Raw genomic sequence first — 18,506 nt, forward strand, 5'->3', positions numbered from 1 at the left:
ACAAAAGAAAAATTAAGGAAAAACGGGAATTTTTACGCAAAATCGATTTTTAACAAAATCGATTTTGGTTATTGGTGTAACTCTAAAACAAATGACCGTAGATGCATGAAATTTTCACTGGTTGTTTATATTTGCATTTTCTATACACAATACAATTTTGAAAATAATTTGACTTTTTTTGAACTGTTTACGGACATTGTCAGTTTTCAGTTTTTTTAAATTTTTTTTCTATAAATATCAATAAAATTTTATTTGTTGGGTAAAAAAGCTTGAAAATTTAATAGAAGGCTCCTAGGTTATTGTTTCAAAGGCAGATGAAAAAAATTAAAAATCCTTAGTCACAGTTTTTTTTTATACACGTTTAAAGTTCAAATCTTGAAAAAATACGGAAAAATCACGAAAATTTGCAAATTATTTTGAGTTAGAAATTCATAAAAAATTTTCTTTTTAAATCTAAGATTTTAAAATCTAATACAAGATTCCTCATAAGTTTGTCTAACTTTATCAAAAAAAAAATTTCTACAAGAAAGTCAAATTAAATTTTTATGAGCGTTTTAAATTCATATTTTTACAACATTAGATATTCACTCGATTTCTCATGTACCGATTTCCTTATTTTCTTGTAATTCAAAAACGAATAACTGTAGATACATGAAAATTTCACTGAATGTTTATATTAGCATTTCCTATACACCATACAATTTTGAAAATATTTTGACACTTTTTGAGCTGTTTACGGGCATTTTCAGTTTTCAATTTTTTTAGTTTTTTTTTCTATAAATATCAATAAAGTTTTATCTGTTGGGCCAAAAAGTGTAAAAATTTAATACAAGACTCCTGATATATTTTTACAATAGCAGTTGAAAAATATTGAAAATACATAGGCACAGTTTTTTTTTATAAGCATTTAAAGATCAAATTTGGACAGAATTTATCAAAATCTCGAAAATTATCAACCATTGTAATTAATAAATTATAAAATGTTCAGTTTTTATAGCTAAGGATTGAAAATTTAAAACAAGATTCCATGTAAATAGATAATTCGGTTACCAAAAAATCTAAAAAATACACAAGCACAGTTTATTTGTATAGTCATTTTAAGTTCAAATTTGGACGAAATTACATAAAAACCTAGAATAACTATTTTAGTTATTTTGTTGTGATTGTATAATATTATTCGTGGGCACTTGAAACTTCTAATTTGTAATATTTTCATCGATATATTATGATGATAGTATCACGGTTTGTTGTTGATGTATAACGCGTTATATGTACCTAATGGATATTGTGATATGATTAATTTGGAATTTATTATAGGTCAATTTTTTTTTTAATACCATAGATAAGTGTATAATATGTCTTATACCTAGACTGACATATCGTCTCCACTCAGAATCGTTTTTCTTATACAATGATATATCATTGAATTCAAATTTAATACCATCCATTATACAGTGACCCACTTGTAACCTACAGTACAGCAGAGCGACATCCACTTGCCCACCTTTTTTTAGTTTTTTTTTCTATGAATATCAATAAAATTTTGTTTGTTGGGTAAAAAAACGTGAAAATTTAATGCAATGATTCAGATATAATGTTACTATAGTAGTTGAAAAATATAAAAATACATAGGCACAATTTTTTTTTTATAAGTTTAAATTTTGACAAAATTTATCATATTTAAAATTTAATAATTATTTTGTAGTTAAAAATTTATAAAATGTTCAAATTTTATAGTTAAGGGTTGAAAATTTAAAACAAGGTTCCACGTAAATAGGTTATATATACATTACTTTATTCACAATAATATCATCAAATATACTAGGTAATATCATAGGCTGACTGACCGTTTTCGCTCAGAATCGTTTTTCTTATACAATGATATTATTATATCATTGAATTCAAATTTAACACCATCCAGTACAGTGACCCACTTGTATCCTACTGTACAGCAGAGCGACATCCACTTACCCACCTTTTTTTTTTTACTTTGATTTTTAAATGTTAGAGAAACATTGTTATCCAAACCACGTTACTCTGTAGATGTATTCGCCCAATTCATTGATACAATTATCCGTAACATTAAGTACCTATAACATTGAAATTTCTAGATTAACTTTGTAACATAGACCATAGTCATATGGATACTAATTGTTTGTCCAGCCATTTTATAAGCATTATTAAACATATTTCAACTTTTTGTTGCAAAATAGATTTTAGATACCCAACATCAACAGCTGGGTAAACAAGACCTTAGTAGTAGTTTGTAGACCTACTGCCTATATTCAGCTAATCCAATTCCAACTATGAAACTAAAAAAAAAAATAGTGACATTTCGGCTATATCCAAGTTATCACACGGTGGGCCTGTCCGTACCTAATATCGTTCCTAGTGTCCTACAGGACTCGTATAATATACGAATATAAATATTATTTAACGATTTGTTTTCGATTCATGCCAATTTTAGCAACAACCGATGGGAAACCACAAGTGAAAATAATCAGCAAGCTTTACGATTAAATACCTCTCATAACACTTATAAAGCACAACAACTGAAAAATATTCACCCCGGCTTTACGTATAATGTATATAATAGTTGGTATACCTATGAGTACCTATTTCAAAAGACTCGTATGTTTCGGTGGTTGGTTGTAAATGGAAAGAAAAATTGGCAACTTGCATTCGGTTGACTGTGCTCAATCGCGGGTTCCATCGGTACAAACGAATAACAAAAATAATTTTTACAGTAATGGATGCATACATATCCATGAAGAAATATCCTATTACCCTAGGACCTAAGGTATACTTATTTCAGTATTACCTATATTATAAGTAATGACTAATGAAATAGCTGTAAGTATAGTTGAGTAAGTTTGTGTCTCTAACATGAATGTCAAATATTATGTGGGTATATATAAAGGTTTCTTATTTATTTTAGGCATCAAATGCTTGTTTTATGTACCCAATATTTAATAGATGCCAGCTCGAAACGAATAGTTACCCGTTGACATTCGGGTCATCATTATTTTTAAGAATGCGAGATATGATTGATTCGTCAAAATCTTCAACTTTTAAAATGTACAATATAAACTTAATGACGATATAACTAAGATACCTGGGAACAATTATTTCATTTAAAACTGACCATTTTCTACATATGATAATATTAAAAAATATTATTATAGATACTGTAAAACTGCAACTTTGACGCAGCTTTATGTTGTTCGAGAAAAAAGAACAAGAGATTTTACGAAAATAGTAGTGTTGTTAAGTGATATATACCTACGTATTATCTATAGGAAAAAAAGAACTTAAGTAAAATAAGTGACCAATTTAAGGTAAGGCCTGATATATACCTGATATATAATAACCTGATAAATCCCCGAGTCGAGTGAATACAAAGAATTGTGTCCGGGACGTGTTCATATTATTTTAAGTTTATAACCTAGCAGTGTAGTACGTAGTAATTAATACCATCGGCACCATAGTATAGTAAGTAATAATTTTTATTTTGTCACTCTTTAACTATAATAGGTATACTTATTTATAAATTTTACTATACCTAGTCATTTATTCGTTAATTTATAATAATATCTATATAATAGGTAAGTAAGTACATTTCATTTTATATTTTTAACCGATTTTTTTTTAGTTTACACTAAAAATAGACAACGTTTACATATGTAATATATTATAGGTAAGTAAAATAAGATGCCTTAACTCGTTAACTTGTTCGGTTGTTATTTTCCTAAGATCATTGAGTAGAAAAAGTAATAATGATAGGTGATATCATGAGGAATACAAGGATCTTATTGGAAAAGAACCTACATCCAAAATGGTTCCCATGCCCAAACAATAAACATCTGAATGATTAAAAACATCTTTCTTAATAATTAATGGTCCCTAATATTTTATGCGGCACACATCTGAATTCTGAATTAATTTCCAGATAATTTTTCTGAACACATCAAAATTAATACAACGATTTATCAAAAAAACTGCGAATTTCAAATAGGTAGTTGTTAGTTGCATATTGGTTTTTTGTAAAAGAAAAAGGGGAAATGCACTAATTTCCAAAAATTAAAGGTCTGAAAATAAATAATTAGAAAAAATTAAAATTAAGTGTATGAACATTTTTTACCACACAAAATAAATGTATAGACGGTCCATTATTATTGACTAGAACAGTGTTGACCAACCATTTTTACCGAGGGGCATAACAAGTTTTATTTTAAGTTAATAGTTTAGATATTATAATTTACTGTAGGTAAATCTTAAGTATATTACAGTGATAAATTTAATTATTCATGATGTATCGATTGTTATTATAAATGAGAAAAAAATGTTTGTTTAAAAATTGCATTTTTATAACCATTCTAGATGTTTTTACTAGATTTTTAAATTTGTCTTTATGTTTAGTTTCATAGTGTCGTTTAATGTTGTATTATTTTAAAACTGCAAAACGATTAAAATACGATAATGTTATTTAGATTTAGATTTTAGACGATGTACGACGATAAGGCTGCGACACTTGGTCATGTCTGATTAACAACGTAATTATTGACAATAAGAAATGGGAAAGATTAATTTATATTACATTTTAGAAACATCACATTTTTAATAAATTTGAGTTAAATTTTCTTTCGGTTTTTGAAATTTGGTATTTTTTTTTCAATTTTGATTTAATACTTTGGCGAGGTGGCCTATAAAATATGATCGCGGGTCATAATTGGTCACCGCTGATCATCTAGTCTAGATACATTTGGAAGGAAAATTTAAATTGCTTTTAAAATCTAGAAACGAATGACAGATATACCTTTCTTTTTTAACAAACCAGGAACCAGCAATTCAGATTTACCCTTCGTATCAACCCAGGAACAAATTCGGACGTTTCAGAACAAATTAGGATTCTCTGGGAATAGAAACGTGCACCACCTGCAACGGACGTAAGACGTATGTGAGTTACAGTAAGTAGACGATGAAAATAATTTTTACGATTTTTCTTTTTGCTTGTTTTTCTTTTCTTTTTTTCAAACGCCGTATACATTTATTCGTTTACATGTATAATTAAAAATAATAATGATAAAAAAAAAAGAAAATCATCTGAAAAGTGAATATGTTTCGTTTTCACAGTTACATATTATAATAGATATCTCAGTTTACTTAATAATATAATAATAATAATGATAATAATAATAATAATAATAATAATAATAATAATAATAATAATAATATATGACGAGACAGACGTTAAACGATTATAATTATCTAAGAAAAAAAACAAAACAAAAAACACATACATAATATTATGTACATATACATAAATATATATTATATATATATATATATATATATATACTATCGTCGTGAAATTCTGTGGGGAGACACGGATCGAGTGGTAAAACTAAATCTCGTACATCATAATATATATATATATAAAAGTAGTTACTAATATTACTAATTACTAACAATTTAGCTAAGTATATATATATATGTATATATATATACAAGTGATATGGTATGACCACTGACGTCGGCATACCACTCCCCCCTCCCCAAACACGAATTAACCTACGAGTTTGTGTGTAATAATTGTAAGTGTATGTATGACGTATGTGTGTGTGCGAGTACAGACCACTGCAACTCACACACGGTATTCAAGTTTGTCGGAAAAAAAGGCGGCGCGTCAAGAGAAATAAAAAACAAAACAAAATGTAAAAATAAATAAAAACTTTTTCCTATTTCATATATATAATATAATATTATAATTATTATTTAAATATGAACATCTCACGTACAATATCTAAGTCTATATACACACCAGTCTTTAATAAAAAAAAAAAATTATATAATATCATATAATAGATCAAATTATATATATACTTAATCTTATAATTAATTTAATATATAATAAACGATCACCGTATAAAATGAACAAAATAATGTTTTAAGGATATTCCACCCTGTTCTATCACATATTATATTATTTCTTTCGTTTTTTTTTTTTTGGTTGGTTAAAATTTTTTACACACGCCCGCGATACAAAAACGAAAAAACTACCTCGGTGGTCATGTCATCGAAATCGGCTTACGTATGTCACTACACAAGTTGCGTACAAGTTGTGTGTATGAGAGTGTGTGTGTGTGTGTGTGTGAGAGAGAGATAGATAGAGAGAGAGAGAGAGAGAGAGAGAGAGAGAGATGCGTATTCGGCAGCATCGTCATCCGACGACTTGGACATATAGTGCTCATAAAGGTACTCATAATGCACTATAACTTGGTACTCGACTTCTTATTTTATGTCTATTTATATTTTTAGACTATATAATTTATTATTTAAATATAATATACACACACACATATAATATATACACCTATGGCAGTGGAAACGCGTAAAAAAATCTTTAGGGTAATACTATAAGACTACCATGTATATATATATATATATATATATAGGTACATATGTATATTATTTAACGAAATATATAAGAATAAAAAATATGCTAAACATTCCAGGAAGACACGATAATAATGAAATCGTGTTAAAATATGTATAGGTACGCAAAATCATTATAAACGTATGCCATTTTTATCTTTTGCAAGTCATCGATTCTTTTAAGCGAATAATAATTTTAGTATTAATAATAAAAAAAAGTTACATACATACGATCAGTCGTGTTTTCGAAGGTCCCTGACAATAAAAAAAAGTTCAATTTTACGCGCATCACATTGTTAATCACGCATTCAAACACAATACAGATTATGTACGTTATTATGACTTTTACTGCACATACGAACTCTCTCGTTATGTCATTAGGTGTGTGTAGGTATACCGTTTACTCAAAACATAAATTGAAATGGCAATATTTCAAAAAGAAAAAAAGAAATGCCACAGATAAATTTCAAAGCAAAAGCCCTAAAACTTTAATACATTATTTAATACAGAAAAAAATGCTTTCTCTGCATTTATAATTTATGAATACTTATTGGATTTCCATTTAGGATATATTTTTTGTCTGTAGATCATAGTTGTTTTATGTATTGTGCATTGCATAGTATACTGTGTGATAATTTATAAATTTAATTTAATTTTGTCCAATATTAAAGAAATATAACAAAATAATAAAAATCAAATTTGATGATATAATTATTAATGTTTTAAATTTATTAAAATAAAAAAAAATAAATGAAATAATTTATATTAAGATCATTTATTAAACAAATACTGTACATGCAATGCTGATACTAAGTCATGTTAAAATAGGGCTTTGGCCAGTTGTGAGTAAATATTAAAACACAATTTCAAAATTGATTCGTCTGTATTAGTATTACCATAGATTAAATAACACGTGTTATTTAATCTATGGTAATACAAAATTATTTGAGGTAGCTTTAACAGTTATCCACATATACATGAAGATAAAAATGGCAATTGGTAAGTTTATAAAAATATGTTATTAACTAATTATTCATTATTGCATCAGATAAAAATTATTTGTCAATTTATTTTGTTTTAATTTAATCTATTAAATCTGTTAAATTAAAGTAATAGTTGAATTCTATAAGGAATTTGTTCAAAAAAAAAAAAACAAAACAAGACAATAACAATGTCCATGGAAACAATAAAATTCAATTTCTGGCACTACTCAGTACAAATTCGAATTTAAAAATTACTTTCCCCTTTTGGATTGATCACAGTTATTCCATTTTTACATGTATGTAATGAAAACATGTATAAATCATCTCTTTTACATTTTATACGATTTGATCATGTTATATTTATTGCTACAGGACTTTGACCTATACATACCCCAATCATGTCATCTTGTTCTTGTTTCGTTCGATTGGAATGGGAAGTTGGTACCCGTGCAACAGGTTGTTGTACTGGTGGTGGTGGAGGGTGATTATGCAACGAATGCAATGAACGTGGAGGTTGTGATTGTATTGGTTGATACGGGTGATGTTGTGGATGTAGGAACGGCAAAGAGGTGGGTCGACAGTGAACCAAAGTACCAACAGCAGATGCTGGGTTCATTGGATAAACTGTAGCATGGTGAGGCAGATGGTGTCTAGCCATTGGCGCCGTTTGGTAACCGTGGTACATAGATGCAATCGGCGGAGGATCACAATCCATTGTAGTTCTACCTCGGCACTGGTCCGACCGCAATCTTATTGCTATAAGAAAATAAGCCAATTAGATTCAGAATTTAATTATTATCATTAATATAACTACTAAACAAAATAATTTAAAGGCAATAAAAACTTCACAAAAATGCATTAACACCAAACAAGCAATAAAACTATGACAAATCAGTGAAATACAATGAGAGTATTAAACTTAAAAGTTATGAATAATAAATAAACAAGCTAGGGGTAATTTTGTTTTTGATTTCAAAGAGTAAAGAACAAAATAAGGAAGTTTTGAAAGTATGATTATTGTCATATATGTTGAGTTTTCAAATATATGAAGAAATTATTTACATTTTTATTTAGTATTTGAAGAAAATAATTTAAAACCAAATTAAGAAATATCATATTTTGTCATTTCATAACATTTTTAAAGTAATTATTTACATATGTAAAATACTCAATAATCAAAATAAAAAACTAACATTTTTATAAACAATGCATATTTTGTATGCATGCAAAAACTCATTACTAAATCAATAATACCAAATTAAAGTAGACAAGTAAAGAAATAGTAAACATAATAAAATTTTTAATTCTCAATAGGTAACTTAAATCAGTTTATTGCATTTTTCTTTAAGTTAACGTTAAGTAAATTATAACAACAGCAACAATTGAATTAAATACACACCTTAACTATATGAAACCTTAACTAATATCATGTAGTTTTATATTAATTATGAAAATAAGTAATCCATTTTCAACAAAAATACAATGTAAGGTTTCTTTTCAACCATTTTAAATACCCTAAATATATTATTCTTTAAACAAGGCCAAAGTTTAGTAAAAAACCATAAGTACTTAATTCGTCCACGTCATGCAAAAAGTGGCCGAAAATTTTTATATTTTGAATTTGTGTAAGTTCATATATTTAATTTTTTTTCCATTTAGCCATCTAAACACAAGAGAAATGTACTCTAAGAATTTAAAATTCTTCAAAATAATTGTCAGAGCAATGACATATTATTGATGTCTCATTTTTACCACCATATTTTAGCAATGGCTTATGGTTTATAAGATACAACCCTATTAAATAAAGAAATATTGGTGATAAAAATGTATATACACGCTAAATAATGCTCTCTATGCCAACATTTTAAAAACGTGCATAAACGCTATTGCTCGTCAAAAGGTTAATACAACAATTTGGTACAGTAATATATACTTAAATGCAATTTTTCACTTAGGTATTTTTAAAGTAAAATAAATACTGTGTAATTAAATAACTAAAACAAGTCTAAAAAATTACACACTCGGTTTATAATATAACTCTTAAATACCTATGTATTATTAGTACATAATATAAAATGTTTTTTTCTCTAAAACAATTATAAGCTTTAATACCATTACACACTTTGTACATTATGAAAATAGTATACACTTTTTAACTACATTATTACTACGTGTTACTATCTACCATGAGAAATTAAAATTGGTAAAGCCTACTACTAAAAATAAATATGTACTTAGATGGTAACGTGTTGAAAAAAGCAAGATGATTTTACTATAAAATTACAATTCATATAATTAATTAGTCAAATTTAATGGTATCTGTGTGGGTGTATATACATTTATAATATATAGTTTAGTATTTAATGTTATCACTCAAAATAACATAATATTATTTACAAAAACAACACACGCCACATTATTAAGATTTGACTTACACTTTTTTTTTTGAAATCTAATACGTTGACCCAAAGTTTAGCAATAGTCATCGAGCGTAAAAATGTGTAGGGAAAGTGTTTCCTTCAAGGTAAGCAAAAAAAAAAAAAATAATAATAACAATAAAAATAATAATACATACATAAATATTTATAATATATTAGACTTGAATAAACATAATCAGTTATGATGTCAACAATTTTTATTCACTTTTTAGACTTCTTAAAAAATAAAAAACATAACATAAACATATCCTTAAATTAAATATTAATTAATGGTATTCTTACCAGATGATTGCACATTTGTGTCCCCTGGATTATTACTAGGTAAACTATTAAATGGTGGACTAGCACCTAAGCTGTGTAGTCCAGCTTGAGCGATACCACTAGCTGTATTAGTACCCTCTTCAGAAGTTCGCTTGAAGAAGTTATGTTGCAAAGCATAATATGGTGTAATTCGAGTTTTTGGATCATAATCCAGCATTCGTACTATAAGATCCTAGACAATTGAATAAATTATATTTTAAGATATGTTGAAAAACAATTTTATCATCAAATTAAGTATTAGAAATATTTACTTTAAATTTAAGGTAGTCAGACACTGAATGCCCGGGTTCACCTAACCGTCTAGCATATGGACCCCCTGTTTCGACACCCAATATATCATGTAATCGTCGACCACCTGGATTTCTGTACTTTTTAGCATCTTTAGGTTTTTTTAAGGTGTATGAATCGACACCAGGCAGTTTATCAAAATATTTGTGAGCTTTTTGAGCCTGGTCAAGTATATGTTTGGGTGGCATGCCAAGAACTTCAATAATTTTATTCATCTGATCAACCTGAAAAATAAAATTCAATAAAATAACATTTTATCATCAATACAATTTGGATTTGCAATAAAACTTACTTCATTTGTTCCACTAAACAACGGTTCTCCAGTATGCATTTCTACTAATATACATCCTAAACTCCACATGTCTATAGCCAAATCATAAGGTATACCAAGTAAAACTTCTGGTGAACGGTAAAAACGAGATTGAATATATTGGTATATCTGTAACAAACAAATTGAACATTAAAATGATAAAGTAAAAACACAATTTTTGTAACTAACTCTTTGGCCGAGTTGGCAAGATGAGCCGAAGTCAACTATTTTAATAGCCGATCTTTTAGGATTGCACAACAATATGTTTTCTGGTTTCAGATCACAATGTATGATGGACAGGTCCGGTGTGGACAGGAACAACAGAGCCGTGCACAGTTGAGCAGCAAATTTACGTGTAAGATTTAAAGAAACACCTTTAAAATTAGTGTTCCTAATCAAATCATACAAGTTATAAGATAATAACTCAAACACCAGGCACAGATGATTACGCCACATAAAATGACGCTTGAGTTTAACTGTAAATAATTATTATTATCCATTTATTTACCGACCCACAAATTATAATATTTTCACATACCAATATAGTATTTGTTGTCAACATCAGCTCTATTCATCATTTCTAATAGTCTTACTTCAATTTGAGCTTGATTTAGGAATGGTTTTTTGTTCTTTATTATTTTAATTGCTACATAACAATCTTCTTCCTCGTCACGAGCCTTAACAACCTAAATAAACAAAATAAAATAAATAGTTTTTTTTTCTTTTACTGCCAATAAATACTTAATCAAATAATGCTTCTCACTTGTCCAAATGACCCTTTTCCTAGCAAGGATATGATTTCATAGCGATCCAAAAACTTTTCACCGCTTCTAATTATATAATCATGGTTATCATCGTCGTGACCATCATTATACACTCTTCTTTCTTTTTTATTGGCTACAGGACCTTCAACGGGGGCCCCGTTATTTTGAGGTTGACTACTCAACCCAACTGCTCCACCACCAGCTCTTTTTTTTTTCTTAGCATAGTATACCTCAATAAATATAAAACAAAATAATAAATTTAATTAACACAATTTATAAATAGAAAGAAAAAAACATACAAAATCAAATATTTTTTTAAACATGTATGTTTTATAGTATTCCACTAAAATATAAATTAAAAATACATTAAGCATTAATTATTAAAATGATTTTTGATAATGGAACCTAGTACAAAGCAATTATTATGTATAGTAAGTGTTATCTTAGTATTTAAAACCTGGTTACTTAGATTAAATAACTGACCTTTGACATTTTAAAATTTAACACATTATATAAGCCATATAAATATATACGCATTTGATAAATAGTATTAGAATGGAAAAAATATTGTTCTAATTGAAAAATAATATACATTATCTGAGAAATAATTTCTATTTTAGCATAGTTCAACAAAATGAAAAATTGGTAATAAGAAATAAATATAAACATTACTACTTTAGTAAACATTGGCCAGAGAATTTTGCAATTTATAGATATCATATGGCAAATCTACAAACAATAATAATAGATAAAATGATAATTCGTATAATACCTCATTAATAAACTTATATGTCTTGATCAGGTCCACCGAAAGCTTTCTCAATGGAGCGGTTGACGGATCTCGAAAATGGGGTGGTATTCTTGCTTGCATCGCATGGATATCAGCATGTACCGGAGCGACACCACCAACCATTGGTAATTGGTCTTCAGAGACAAGTCTTCCATACAATGGACCACCACCAAAACCAAAGTTACTGTCTTGGGATCCTTGCCCATGATCTTGATAAAATAATAATAAAATATTAGAATGTTGCAGACATAAAGGTAATACACAAGAAATTCTAAAATCTAAAAACAATACCATAGTCTTCTAAAAATTTTCTAAAAAATGTCAATGTTAAGTGTAAAGGTACACATTTTAATTAAGACACTCATTATACCCACGGATTAATAAGTTACCCTTCAGTAATACTTTTATTCTATTATATAATACTAGTTACCATTCACTAACAATTATTTGATTTTGTTCTATAACTAGTTTCTTTAATGCTGATCATTAAACAGTTCTTTAAATAATAGAAGGAAAACTAACGCACGGAGCAAGGCCACAACACTAAGATTAACCTGGCTGTTAAATGATTGATTTATTTTTAATTGTTTGTTACATGCAGTAGGTATCAGTCGTACAATAAAATATTAAAATAAACTATTATATGATTGCACTCGCACTCAAAATAATTTCAAATCCTATTTGTTGGAATGATCATTGGTTAAAGTTCAATGTTATCAGTCACATTTCAAATTGTTAAAAATGTAACAAGTTTTCTAAATTAAAAATGTATATACATAGTACAAACTTCTCCAAGTAGAAATTGGAATTTAAAACGTGTAGACTGATTAACAAAACTCTATAAATAGTTTCGACAGTACAGCAAATCTATTTTTAGTATATGTCATCTAATCCCCAACCATATGCCTGCCAGTGAATTGATTAAAACATGCAAGTAAGAGAAACCATTTCAAATAGTTAACTGATGTTGATCAATAATCTAAATTTTGATCTGTTTAGTATTCAAATTATATATTTTAACCAAAGAAAATAGATAGAACAATAATTAACTTCAATATTTTCCGTGGTGTAAAAAATTTTTTGTACCAATTTATCACTTATAGAATATAGATACTAAAGGGTTATTTAAATTCATTTGTAACACAGATCACATACAAATGTAAATACTCAAATAGTTTATAGCGAACCATGTGCTATGTATGGATGTACACTGTTGTTTAAGAATCATACAACAGTTTTAAATAATAAAAGCAATAAAGTCAACCTTAGTTACTAAATGTCCAAATACTCTGCAACACTGAATAGGACAAATAGAATCAAACCAAACTAATTCCAATTTGGAAAATACATAAAGATATAAATTGCCAATGCAACAACCAAACCACCCAATAAGTAACTACTTTTATTATAATATTTATGTAACTATTTTCATTCATTATTTATTAATTTTGATTCTATTGATAGTTATACCTAGGTTTTTGTAAGTCAGGAACATATATAATTCACTATGTAAAATAAAATAAATTAAACTGGTCTGGATTAAACTATTTATTATACGCATTAATAAAGACAGTAAAACAACCGTAATAAGCTTGGTAATAAATGACAACCAGTTCACATGTTTGATTCAGATTTTATTATGCCTAATAAGGCAAAATTTTCTATTTTCATTTATATCATACAATTATAAAAAGTATGAAAGTAATAAACTCTATGATATCAAAAAACTTAGAATAAATTGTAAATTCAATGCTAATGGAAAATCAGTTACTAAGAACTGCTCAAAAAGGATATTTTATTGGCTAACACAGTTATAGAAACTATTAAAATTGTTATTACAAATTATATTATCTAGTGCATTACTTTGCATTTTTCAGATCATCCAATAGTAATATTTCAACATTCATTAATTAATGATTTACCCTATAAACTTTGCTTATTTGAGCACCAACATAGTTTTCTGGGAGTATTTTCAATCGTTCTACGCAATTATGTAGATACAAGGGCAATTATTGAATTCCATTTAGTTCCTCACATACAGACACCGCATTGATATCTTTTTTTATGACAGTGAATGTTGATAAACTGGTCTAGTTTTTTTTATACATAAATATTAATCAACTCAATTTTAGGTGAACAAGTATTTAAAGCATTTTTCATCATACTTAGGTACCTTTGCTATTCCTTTAAGGAAAGCAATTATAAACATAAAACGGAGAAAACATTGGGTAAGTATGACAAGCATGTTAAAGAAATAACAGAAAATAAATGATTACATCATACAATTGTTAATGCCAATGTTTAAAATGCAATCTATAGTGTTATTAGTAGTTGGATAATTACCTACCAATTTCTCTCATATAGATCTTAAAATGGGTATATGTGAATGTGAGACTATACACAAATTTAATTATGAAAGATAAGCAGCATTTGTTTTAAACAATAGAAATCCAATTTAATTATCAAAACAGTTATCTAAACATATGGTGTTGTGTGGAGAATTCATTGTATTAAAATGTAGCCAATCACTCAAGGACGCTTTCAACATCTGGTAAAAAAAACTGTTTCAAAACACTTATCAGAACTATTTTCAACTAAAGACACAGTGACATGACAAAGGCTGTCAGGGCACTATCTAAATAGTACCCAACTCTAATAAGTGTGAAATCAATGTCTGTTAGTTTTAAAAAAGCAATGATGATCAGCAAAGGACGTTACTCAATTTCAATTGTGTTACACTCACTTTTATTTTTCTGCTTTTCGACCATCATGAATGGCTCATGCTTATGCCAACTGTCGGCTTGCTTGGCTCCATTGCTGCCGTCCATATCTCGATTGGTAACCGGCAACACTTTGCCGGTTTTTCAAGAACACCATCCATGCAAACGCATCGTGTCACAATGGTAGTCTATCCAAAATACGGTCAGGGAGGGGGACTGGACGTGCAGTCAACGTTTGGCTAGACTCTGGACAAACAAAACACTTGATAAATAAATGACAAAATTTAACTCACGGACGAGACAGTGGCCAACGGGCAGTGTCCAACTTGCGCGGTGACGAGACTTTCCGTGACCCAATAATAATCCGAAACGCGCGCGAATGTCCGAAGAACACCCGTGTCGAGACGGACGGGAGGGGTCAAAGCTCGTCAACAACAACAATACGGCGTGCCAGTCGCCAGTGTACACTTACATAACAGAAGTGACGGTCACCGAGTGTGCTGATCGGGGACTCACAGGCGTCCGTGGTCGTAGCCGCAGCTGTGGCTGGCGGACACCGCTAAGCACGGCTGCTGACCGACGTGAAGCGCGCCGTTACGTCGACGGTGGGCATATGCCCTTTTTAGGCGGTATCGCACGTCGCCCGGCGGTAACGCGACATCACGTAACGACGACGGCGTGTCCTACGCTCCTACTGTGCGCACGTACCACACGATATCGTTGGTCGGTCCACTCAGTCGGAGTGTCGAGACTGTTATCGTCTTTGTATCGGTGTAACGACAAGACACGCACAAGAAGCCTGCTGCAGTGCCGACGACCGCGGACCGATCACCACCACACGGACGAACGGCGGCGGTCACCGTCGACACGGACAACCGTAGTAGCACTGCACCAGTAGTTACGGAAATGCGACACGCGACGAGTCAGCATAATATCTTAAAACAATATAATATATTATACGTTTATTGATTTATACAACCCAATATCGTTGTTTATCGTGTATTTTTGTAATACACGTTGATTAACAGTGATGATGACGACGACGACGACGAAGACGATGAAAAACCGTGAAAATAGAAGAGAAGAAAATGACGTTTACACAATATTTTATGTATTTAAACTAAATCGAATGATCGCGGCGGGTCGCGACACGACGGGCGCGGAGCGATACGTTTTTTTTTCAGTTTTCGATAGTTTTATATAATAATAGTAATAATAATAATAAATAAATAATAACAAATAATATACGACGCGTTATGTTATCGCTCGCTGCTGAGACGTGCTAACACAGTAACACACACGAAACGCACGCACGCACAGACACCGTGAACGTACATTACAGTCATCGCCCGTCGGGTGGTCGGCGGTGGAGTGTGGTCGTCTGGACTAAGTGACGGGCGGGCGGCGGCGGCGGTTGCGTCGAACGCTCGTAGTTTTGTACTTTCGTACCACTGCACCAGACTTCAAGTTTACCACACGTCCACACTACCACCGCTGTCGCGCCGCGCACTCACTCGCCGCTCGCATTTCAAAGTTGCAACTTGCTTTAGAGTCTTAGACGCCGGCCCACTGCCTGCGCGTCATTACCGTTGTGACTTGTGGTGGTGCCACGCCAAGCTTGCACACAAGCCCAAAATATGTTATAAATTGTATACTTTTCCTATGATTTTATCTTCGTCGCGAATTCGCAACTTGAATCGTGATTGTCGACTGTCGTCTCGAATATCGGTGACCGGCGCAGCTACGAGATACGATCACACTCGTGACTCGTCTTTTTTGGTCTTTTAACGGTTTGATTCCATTTTGTTTTGGAGGTTTATTTCGAAAATGGTTTTCTTTTCTCCTATGGGAGAACGTAAGACACGTCCCATTCCGTATATTAAAGACGCGTCCCGTCCTTCGTCCCACTATGGCACAGTGCCACAGTCGCGACAGTAGATAAAACGCTTGTCGCTGTTGGTCGACCGTACCGTCGGACCGCTCGACTGGACCAATGGAAAACGCCGTTCGATACTTCGAAAGTGATGCGACGGGCTCGCAGACTCGGTGCCGCCATCTGACGGTCGATCGTTTTGCGGACTGTCTGTCAGTATTCGCCGCTCGTCGGTGGTGTGTCGTAAACGTAGCTTATATTATTAGACGACGGAACAAATATAGTTCCGTGCCCACGCAAATTTTTCAAATTTTTTTTCGAAAACCCGTGTATTACAACGAGTTGAGAACGATATTGCAAAAATTAATTGCCGGAAATCATTAGTTTTAAAGTTATAGCCTAAGAGACCTTGGACACAATGTTATCAGCATTTCAAATATACTCAACCGTATAAACAAGTCGTCACTTCCGTTATTCAATATTTCCCTAGCCCGCAACAGCAATAACAACGACATTTTCAAAATAACCAAATTGTTTAACTCAATTGTGAAATTTTAGCATCCAATAAGGCCACTTGGTCCTCCTCAATGTCACTCTTGTCAAATTTATGGACATACACGCAATTATTGCCACCAACCTCCGCGTTGCGTGAAATGTGGGTTAAGCCACTTCACCGTAGATTGCACTAAAACACGGGAAGAACCCGTTAAATGCGCCAATTGTGACGGTCACCACACTGCCAACTACAAAGGTTGTCAAATTTTTAAAAATTTACTAAAGCGCACCATTCACAAGGACGCTTACAAAGATGACAAAGTTGAAAAACCGAAAAAAAACACCCCAGCCCACCATCTGCTGTACCTGTTGCACCACAAATCTTCAACGTCCCCAGTTACAACTCAAATCAAAAACCGACATCTTATGCCAAAGCCACAGCCAACCCTTCATCAGTCAATCAACCTCTCCACATCATCAACAAATTTATAGAAGATTTAAAATGTATTTTAAACCCTCTTTTATTGGCTCTTACTTCCCTAATTAACAAAATTTCACTTTCCATTTCGTCCACTCCATGACATCCTATCACCCCAAGTTAGAGGGTATCCACACTGGTGGGCCTCCCTCCTCACGTTATTCATATTTTATTCATCATAGCACATACTCTTATTGTGCCTTATTGTGTACAGATTATGTATTTTATTAATAATAAAAATAAATAAAAAAAAAAAAGTTATAGCTTAACAAAGTTCACGATTTTCCGTGTTTTATACCCATTCGTTCAACGCAATATTTTAGCGCGCGTTCAGCGAACTATTTTCTGTTTTACTGAATAACATTTTTTTTTAAATTTTTTTTTTTTTGTTTTAACGTACCTACTACCTATGTAGTTAAGCATGCTGAAAACGATACAGGAGAAGTCTGAATTTGGCGGTCAGACTTATTTTAAAATTATAGCTAATTTAAATTTTTGGTATTTTCATGTACATCCGACGTGGTCACTCACTCATCGGACAATTAAAATCGAAAACATTCCTCTACTTCAGGGGCGGATGCAGCCATATTTCTAAACAATTTTATACTGTT

At 30.7% G+C, this 18,506-nt stretch overlaps 1 protein-coding gene across 3 annotated transcripts; it reads right to left on the minus strand.

The window, feature by feature from the left end:
* Positions 1–1,772: 1,772 nt before the first annotated feature.
* Positions 1,773–16,911, minus strand: LOC132940252 (serine/threonine-protein kinase minibrain). Of its 3 annotated transcripts, none has more exons than XR_009664073.1 (11): positions 15,522–16,911; positions 15,073–15,295; positions 12,312–12,538; positions 11,539–11,769; positions 11,314–11,461; positions 10,965–11,251; positions 10,758–10,904; positions 10,429–10,689; positions 10,139–10,349; positions 4,817–8,174; positions 1,773–2,090 (listed from the first exon to the last, which is right to left on the minus strand). XR_009664073.1 is itself a non-coding variant. In XM_061007735.1 (11 exons), exons 3-11 carry the CDS (start codon positions 15,155–15,157, stop codon positions 7,768–7,770), a joined length of 2,004 nt encoding a protein of 667 aa, XP_060863718.1. In that variant the 5' UTR covers positions 15,158–15,295; positions 15,522–15,984; positions 16,076–16,911; the 3' UTR covers positions 3,729–7,767. The 3 variants fall into 3 exon arrangements, 2 of the variants coding, with proteins under 2 accessions (XP_060863718.1, XP_060863719.1); XM_061007735.1 differs by lacking the exon at positions 1,773–2,090 and having other exon boundaries at positions 3,729–8,174; positions 15,522–15,984; positions 16,076–16,911; XM_061007736.1 differs by lacking the exon at positions 1,773–2,090 and adding an exon at positions 9,854–9,935 and having other exon boundaries at positions 8,037–8,174; positions 15,522–16,910.
* Positions 16,912–18,506: the final 1,595 nt, after the last annotated feature.

The sequence above is a fragment of the Metopolophium dirhodum genome, chromosome 3, assembly GCF_019925205.1.
Source record: "Metopolophium dirhodum isolate CAU chromosome 3, ASM1992520v1, whole genome shotgun sequence".
Lineage (NCBI taxonomy): Eukaryota > Metazoa > Arthropoda > Insecta > Hemiptera > Aphididae > Metopolophium > Metopolophium dirhodum.

Bases quoted from the DNA above. Each gene is read 5' to 3' on its own strand.
- LOC132940252 (XM_061007735.1), bottom strand. From the start codon at position 15,157: ATGGACGGCAGCAATGGAGCCAAGCAAGCCGACAGTTGGCATAAGCAT. The intron at 11,770-12,311 runs GTATTATACGAA...ATATTTATTGAG, and splicing joins CATATAAGTTTATTAATGAG to GTATACTATGCTAAGAAAAA. The intron at 10,690-10,757 runs GTAAGTTTTATT...TTTATTTTTCAG, and splicing joins TGTTTAGTGGAACAAATGAA to GTTGATCAGATGAATAAAAT.